This window comes from Octopus bimaculoides, chromosome 3, assembly GCF_001194135.2.
Source record: "Octopus bimaculoides isolate UCB-OBI-ISO-001 chromosome 3, ASM119413v2, whole genome shotgun sequence".
Classification (NCBI taxonomy): Eukaryota; Metazoa; Mollusca; class Cephalopoda; order Octopoda; family Octopodidae; genus Octopus; species Octopus bimaculoides.
In genome coordinates this window covers 159,061,435-159,070,055 of record NC_068983.1, presented here as the reverse complement: position 1 = coordinate 159,070,055, position 8,621 = coordinate 159,061,435, and the positions used below count along the sequence as shown (strand labels likewise).

Sequence of the window (8,621 nt, the reverse complement as noted above, 5' to 3'; positions counted from 1 at the left end):
GGCACGTAAAAAATACCATTTTGAGCGTGGCCGTTGCCAGTACCGCGTAACTGGCCCTCATGCCGGTGGCACATAAAAGCACCCACTTCACTCTCGGAGTGGTTGGCATTAGGAAGGGCATCCAGCTGTGGAAACTCTGCCAGATCAGATTGAAGCCTGGTGCTGCCATCGGGTTCACCAGTCCTCAGTCAAATCGTCCAACCCATGCCAGCATGGAAGGCGGACGCTAAACGATGATGATGATGATAATGATAGATGATAGGATTAACAAAAGTGAATAATTGGAAGTTTTTGTGGGATTGTTTTTACAGTTGAATACTCTTCTATTCAACTTTAATGTAGGAATAAAAATCTATCTGATGTGCCTTACATATGAGTGCAACACAATGGCTTTTGTAAAGCTTGAACAGGTAACTGGATTATAGTCAACAGTGCAGAGCTTTAACCTCACAACTGTAGTTTCTCACCAGTATTCTCAGAGTTGATAGCATATTCAAATCTGAAGTTTTTGATTTTTTAAATGGTTACATAACAGAAGAGTATGATCCTTAGCTTAAGACAAGGTTTGAGTAAAATAGTAAATAGTCTAGCATCTTAATTTTCTAGTGTTGCTTACAATATTGCTTGCAATATACTATTGATAAAACCAATCATCATCTTTATCATTTAATGCCCATTTTCCATACTGGCATTGGTCGGACAGTTTGACAGGAACTGACGAGGCTGAGAGCCACACATGGTTCCATTGTCTTTTTTGGTATGGTTTCTACAGCTGGATACCTTTCCCAAGGCCAACCACTTTACAGATTGTACTGGGTGCTTTTTATGTGGTACCAGCACCAGGTGTACAGGGTGCGTCAGTATTTGGGGGGGGGGCATCACCTTAAATAGCTCTTTCTTATAACTAATTCTTTTTTTAGAATCCTTGTCCTGTACCGGATTGATCCCAAAATCTATGCCGGTTCCGAGGCCAAACACCCCTGAAAGTTTCATCCAAATCCATCTAGTGGTTCTTGAGATATCTTGTCCACGGCCAGACAGACAAACAAAAATGACTGAAAACAATACTTTCACTTTTAAGGTGAAAGCAATATAACACTAAGCAAAGTATCAGAAATCATTCACATGTTTCACAAAAATTTTAAAGAGAACTTACTTTCCTTCTCTCTTAGCATTCTGTATTGTTATATCCAGGCATTGAATAAAATAGTTGAAAATCTGTGATAAACAAAAAAGAACAAGAGAAGATTATAAAGAAGATACAACTCAATTCCTTTTCTTAAACTGGGGCAATAACTGATCTCATGATCAAGAGTTCATTATTTACTTCAAACATAGTACTGTTCCAATAAGCAAGGTATATTACTTTAGCTTAACCATTTGCCTGTCCAAGACATACTACCCTGACATCCATGCATCATATACAACACACATATCCAATTTTTTTTCAACCAATAGATTAGCTTGGGAGTTATGAAAGGAAATCTTTATATTACTTAGAATGTATGAAACAAAGGCTAACTAAAAATATGAAAACAAGTATGGACATTTAGGACAAACTAATGAAAATGCTTTGGACAGGCAAAAGGTTAAAATTTCAAAAATATACAAAAGAAATTCCATAGAATGAAGAACTAAAATACTATGTTTCACTACTATAACTGAAAAGATTTCAATCATTTTTCCAATTACAGCACACTAAGTCATGTAGGACTCCTAAATAATTACATTTAGAACTTATAGAAGTATGTAAGCTGTTTATCAATGTTCCAAGGTTTATTATTAATGGATACTACAGCTGCTCTTTAGTTAAAACATAATGCCATTGTCATTTAAACTGCTAAATATTGTTTTTGAGATCATCATAATGCAATGTCATCAAAGAACAATATCATTTCTCTGATATTTGTTCTTCCTTACCAACTTTGTACCTTTCAAATATTTATGAAAATAAAATTAGTGAAGACTGTCAAGTTTGAGAAGTCACATCAAATACATGTTTATAAAAACAACAAAAATAATGTTACATAGAAAAATAAAGCAACAATTACCAGGTTTTGTTTCATCACAGGAAGACCAAGGATACGGTTGAGAAATTTACCAACATTGCCTAAATCTTCTTTCTTAACCTGGACAGTAAATTTAACTGGATCCATATCAACAATCCCCATCAAAATTAAACAATCCTAGTATAGAAATGAAGAAAAGATACTTAGTTTCAACATAGTATCAGAATTAAAAAGAAAACATTTATTCAGAAATTAACTATAAACAACTATAGATTCAGAAATCATTGCCAAAAATAGCAAACAGGCACAATTAACCCTTTTGTTATCATATTTCTGTTGTGGTGCTCTGTATTTCTTTCAATTAATTTTAAATATAACGAAGAATTTAGCAAAATAACTTAGTTTTCATTAAGCTAGTGTTAAGACATTTGTACTACAGAGTCAGAGGCGGTTTCAGCTGGGTTGATATCAAAAGGGTTAATGTCAAATTTATTATAAATATTCTTTCATTCATCAATTTTAACTAGTTTGTAGAATTCCAAAGCAGAGAAAACAGATCATATCACAATTTGAAACTGATATTTTATTTGTGCCACAATTAAATAAACAAAATATCTGGTGATATTTAGAAAGACTTAAGACCTAGTATTCTTTATTTAAATAGGAAATGAACACCAAATTTAATATATTATTTCAATCACTATAATAATAGTCTTTAACCCAATTCCAACTAATTATATTAACTATAATGAGTTTCTCATTTCCAACCTTTTTATTTAAAACGTTTCAATGCTTCCAAAACTACGACATTTTCCTACATCACTGTGCCCAGTACACTCTTTCTAGTAAATAAATTACAATAACTAGAATTACATCCCAAGGATTGGCCCTTCTCTTTTGGAGTGTGGAATATTTCAGTCTCTACAATTACTGACACTCTACAAAGCTCAAGTGAGACCCACAAATGAAGTATTGCTCCCACATCTTGAACAGCACTGCTACTGCTATACTTACACAAACATCCTAGAGAACATCCAGAGAAAGATTATACAACTGTTTGACATAAAATCACTCAAGACATACTCTAGTTTTTGGTTGCAGGTGTACAGTCTCTCTTCTCTTTGCCTCTCTGTATTTTTTACTGCTACTATAATAGTCTCTATTCCTCAGAATTGGCTGATCATGTGCCTCCTCCACTCTGGCACTTCCGACCCAGCCATCTCTCCTCCTCCTCCTCTCATCACCCTCATGTCCATCCACCCAGGCCCCACACTAACCATTAAATCTTGTTATCCTTCCTGCCCAGAACATCAGCTTTTTGAAATCTTCTCTTAGTCAATGTCCTTCTCATAAGAGTTGGTTTGCAAAAATTTCAAGAACGTTAATGGCATCTATCTCACCAGTTTCAAAGGCCATGGGTGCTACCTATTCTTCCAAACCCAGCAGGTTAAAGGAAAAAAAAGAAGTACTATCCAAGAATTAGGTATACAAATCTATCATTCTAAAAAATGTTACACAGAGATTATATAAGATTATATAATATACTCTGACTATATAAATTCTGAAATGTTTGTTTAGAAAGTAGATTAAAATCGCAAAGTATTTCAGATCTACTTTTATTACTTCTCCAGCATGACTATAAAACTAACTGAAAGTTAATTATGTATTATACATAGTTTCTCTAGTAGCTAAACTATAAGAACTATTAATGTTAAATTATAAATGAAAAAAATTATCAAACCTGCAAAATTTTATGGAAGTTGTCAATTGTGTCCACATTTTGCTTGACAGAATTAAAAGCTATACCAGGAACCAATTCAGACTGCAAAAATAAGTTTAGAATAATCTTAAAAACAATTTCATTAAACAGTATTAAAAAAAATGGGACAGAAAAAAAAAACACATTTAATAATCATTAATTACAAAACAATAAACAGAAGAGAACTAAGATATTTTAACTCCTTACTCACCATACAAGTATACTGATACATAACTCTCAGAGCACTACGTCCATATGGAGTATCAAAATTGAATTCAGTGAGATCTGCACCTGTTGCAGCTCGTCGATCACCTTTAGTCAAAGCGCCTATTAAAACCAAATAAAAATATTTTGTTTTACAAATACACAACTAAACTGTAGACATAGATTATAGCAGTACAATGCTGCACAGACCCTTCCTTCATGCCTAAAGTGTTTGGTTGTACTACTAACTCATTAACATTGCCATATTAATTTGATGCTGACCAGGTGCTCTTGTAGCCTTAATACTCTTTTGCCAGCTGAGTGGAGACTAAAGCAACGTTAAATAAAGTATCTTGTCCAAAGATACAACACACCTCTCAATGAAGGGAATCAAATCCATTGAGAGTCCAGTTGCATAACCACTACGCCATATGCTATTCAACGCATAAAGTTTAGGGAAAAGATACCCAGTCTCAAAATAACTATATTTATTTGTGACACTGAAAAATATCCTACCCTTCTATTATGAACACTTTTCTAAATCACAATTTTACTACCATAATTGAACCAATTTATATTGGTTCAACCCATGCCAGCATGGAAAGCAGGTGTAAAATAAAATGATGATTTAATTCTAGTTTTGATTATCAGAATTTATTACTTGAATTTTATGGGCACCCTTCTTCTTCTTCGTCGTTTAACGTCCGCTTTCCATGCTAGCATGGGTTGGACGATTTGACTGAGGACTGGTGAAACCAGATGGCTACACCAGGCTTTAATCTGATTTGGCAGAGTTTCTACAGCTGGATGCCCTTCCTAATGCCAACCACTCAGATAGTGTAGTGGGTGCTTTTACGTGTCACCCGCACGAAGGCTAGTGAGGCGGTACTGGCAACGGCCACGCTCAAAATGGTGCATTTCATGTGCCACCCGCACAAAAAAAAAAAAAAAAATTTCATTAAATATTCTTTTCACTCTTACTCTGAATAGGAATGCCAATTCATTTAATTATTAAATATTAATTAGCAAGTATTAATAAATATACGTATAACTTACATGATGACATGTTATTTCCCAAATAAACAACTCTTTAAACTAAAAGCAAACAAAATGTGAAACTCAACAGAAATGGATAAGTAAGAGTAAAATTTACCCAAAGACTGTAATCGACGTGCAACAGCAGCAGCAAAACGCCTTTCACCACCCAGGTTTGTAGTTACCAGTTTATAGAGGGGACCACTGAAATAAATGTTGAATGTACAAATTGGTTTACAAAGTGCTGAAATCTTTACAGATATAAAATTTCTAAAGATGTATACTTCAATAAATTGAAAGCATAATATAAGTGTTCCTTCAGTGGAGATTTTAATAAGGAAGAAACCTTTTCCATAAACGAGTGAAAATCAATGAAATAAACTAGACTAGGTTGCAGGGAAAGGTATCAGTGACTAACTCAGAGATGTATTTTCAACACCTCAAAACACTGAACAAAAAGTGAATATAACAATTCTTGTGCGCACTTGAATAGAATATTGACTACATGCTAGCAATCCAACCCATGCTAGCATGGAAAGCGGACGTTAAACGACAATGATGACGATGATGATGATGATATATAATAAATCACCCGCTAATGAAAGACAGGAATCTCAAAGGAATCAGTGAAAAGCATTTAAAAAACTTTGAATCAGACGCTATGGCTAATTATGGTAAAAATTAGCTGAGCCATTTAATATACTTATGATAGGAAAGATGTTATATTTCATCTCCAGTCAAAACTGAGCCAGCCTATGATGAAAAGCATTACAGCCAAGATCATACTGTCTTCTGAGAGTTATCCAATGTGTCTTTCCATGTTTGAGATAGTAGTGTGTGATCTGAGGGATTTTTGGCTGCTAATTCAAGCAGGACTGGAATTCCCTTGTTGACCAGATAATATATAAATACTTGACTAAGGTACAATAACTAGCTGACAAAGGTAACTGTACCAAAGATATACTATAGTAATAATTAATTGAGCTATTACATAGCTCAATTAATTGTTGCTACAGTATAGCTTTGACATAGTAAAGAGTCATGAAATAGAAAACAAATGCTACATCTTTTTATTTTTTTAGTACCAAACAAGATGTAGAGTCTTAGCTACTTACCTTGACTGATTCGAACGATGAGAACGACCCAGTTGTTGTACAGCTTTGTCAGCACTCCAGGGTAATTCTATGGTCAAATGATGCCGGCGCCGCTGATTGGGAGCTCTCACATCAGCATGTAATGATATTCCTGCAAAAATAATATTTCTTCCACAATAGCAAATAAGGTATAAAATGTTAATAATAAAATATACTAAATCAAACAGCATTGAGCTTGGTGAAAAGTGATAGAGACAGACTAAAACTATTCACCAATATCATTGTTTAAATATTTGTTTATCCATGCTTACAATAGCTCAAACACTTTATCCAACAATATATACATAACTCAATTAGAATTATTCCACACTTTACATAATATAGAAGGCTTAACCCTTCAGCATTCAGATTAATCTCTCAAATGTAATGCTCATTTATTCACAGTTTTGAATGAGTCATGCATTATCTTGTAGCTTCAAGATTTTGATTATGTGATTGTTTATTATTAGAATGACATTGTAGGATAGATGCAAGAAGCCAGATCTGGTCAGGTAGAATATTTGAGCCAGACATAGCTGGCTTAAATGCTAAAGGTTTAATTACATAACAACTAAATATCTAACAGCTAAATATCAAAGTGAAGAACAAACATCCCAAGTTACAAAATATTCAAAGAGTTTCAATATTTCTCTCATGGAATAGAAACAATTTCTCACCTGTGCTAGCAGCGTCAGAAATAATTGCAACTAACTTTCTTCCATCCATGAAATTATTCCGCTGAAAGAATAGTTAAGTAATCAAATCATTTCACCACAAAATTTTTAACTTCATGCAAAATTGAGATTTAATACATAAAAATAAATCCCCACTGCTTTTATTGTATAATAAGCTTCTATTTCAACAAGTTATTGTAGCAGTTACATATTTCAGTTACTTCTGCTAAAACAAATGTGCAGTAAAACATTACCAATAAAAATGTTAAGGAGCAACACATGTATTTGTCTATGGCTGTCACACAGACATCCTCTTGTCCCTCCCACCCTTGGCCAGCAGAGCATTTAGAATATGACAGCTGGAGAGAAGACTGCACAAGAACTCAGTTAAAACTCATTTCAACTGAGTAGACTAGAGCCAATTAGAAATAAAATCCATTGTCCAGAAACTGAATCCATGACTTTATGATTTGTAAAGTAAACATCTAAACCACAACATCACAAGTCTCCACTGGATATAGCCATGGTTCTTGATGTGTCTGTTTCAGTATGCGCTTGTATAGAAATGACCTCAATGTGAATCAGGATACATCACATCAGTTTCATTATCCAAACTTCTAAGATGTTGTATTGTTGAATTGAACAATGATGTAGCATAACAATGACTGAGATAGCTAACCTTTAGAATGTGTAAACAGTGAGACATTGAGTATTAAGATCTAAGAAATAAGAGGAGTCTGTAAGCAATTTTTATGAATTTTAATGAAAATATGTGATTTTTAATGAATATCTTGTGCAAAATGGTTTATGACGGAAGGCTTTGTTACTCTGTATGAGTAATTTCTAAACGGTTAACAAGTAATGTTGCCATTATTTAATCCCAGATCAACCTAGATGAAGCAGTGATTTGATCAAAGCAATTCCAATTGCAGCCATACTGTCTTTTTCTCGTTTGCAGAGAACCCATAACACCATGATCCTGCATGTCTTTTTTAAGATGGTACTATGCAATCTGGGGGTGATTTGGCTGTTGTTTCTAACTGATCGAGTTATTACATAAAGGCTCCCTTGCTGAGTTGAGAACATAATTCATTAATCTAGTGTTGTAGTAGTAGTAGTAGTTAGAAATTCTGTTTGGTGTAAGAAAGAGTGATAAACAAATTTGTTAAGTTGAGAAACGGCTTTTCAAGAAAGTGTTCATGATGTGTATAGGGGAGTTTATAGGACACCAACAGATTTTGATTAGCTTGAGGTGTGAATTTCTTTTTAGTGTCCCCAGCCAGAGGGATTTGCAGTATTAGTTGGAGTGATTAAACATATTAATTGGAGTTATGATTACCTAAGTTTCAGAGCATTTTGAATTTAAGTCAACCATATTGTCAGATCTAGTAAACTACTGGACCCTAGCAGCGGGAAATTTAGACAGTGTCACGTGACAACTAGCTGGGGCTGCTTGCTGGAGCCTAGCAGCAGATATAAAAAGGGGAATTTGACATGACGATCAGTCGGACGCTGACACTCGATGCTGCGTCAAAGAGGCCAGGGAATAGAAGAAAGAAGACATGCACCCAACACCAGAGCTGAAGACACCTCCGAAAGGGGGAGGGCCCCGCCACGTCAAAACGGTAGAGGAGTAGGGGCCGAAACCGGACGTGGTTCCTCCTGATGATGTCTTGAGCTAACTGGATCCTAATCCACCAAGGGAAGGTATGCCAGAAGAAAGTAATTCAACAACGCGGGTTGATGAACCGTAAGACGTGTGGCCAGAACCTCCTGGAAAATAACCATAGCGAGGGACATTCCACAG

General features: G+C 34.8%; 1 protein-coding gene across 7 annotated transcripts in view; it reads right to left on the bottom strand.

Annotated features, from left to right (window-relative positions):
- LOC106872350 (protein strawberry notch homolog 1) overlaps nucleotides 1-8,621 on the bottom strand; it is a 176,382-nt gene that overhangs the window by 31,950 nt on the left and 135,811 nt on the right. For all 7 annotated transcript variants that reach the window (XM_052966646.1, XM_052966648.1, XM_052966647.1 and 4 more), the window contains 7 exons: nucleotides 6,818-6,878; nucleotides 6,123-6,252; nucleotides 5,126-5,211; nucleotides 3,980-4,095; nucleotides 3,751-3,831; nucleotides 2,052-2,186; nucleotides 1,157-1,218 (listed from right to left, as the gene is read on the bottom strand). In XM_052966646.1, coding sequence (XP_052822606.1) covers nucleotides 1,157-1,218; nucleotides 2,052-2,186; nucleotides 3,751-3,831; nucleotides 3,980-4,095; nucleotides 5,126-5,211; nucleotides 6,123-6,252; nucleotides 6,818-6,878 — 671 coding nt within the window. The remainder of the gene's footprint in view (nucleotides 1-1,156; nucleotides 1,219-2,051; nucleotides 2,187-3,750; nucleotides 3,832-3,979; nucleotides 4,096-5,125; nucleotides 5,212-6,122; nucleotides 6,253-6,817; nucleotides 6,879-8,621) is intronic.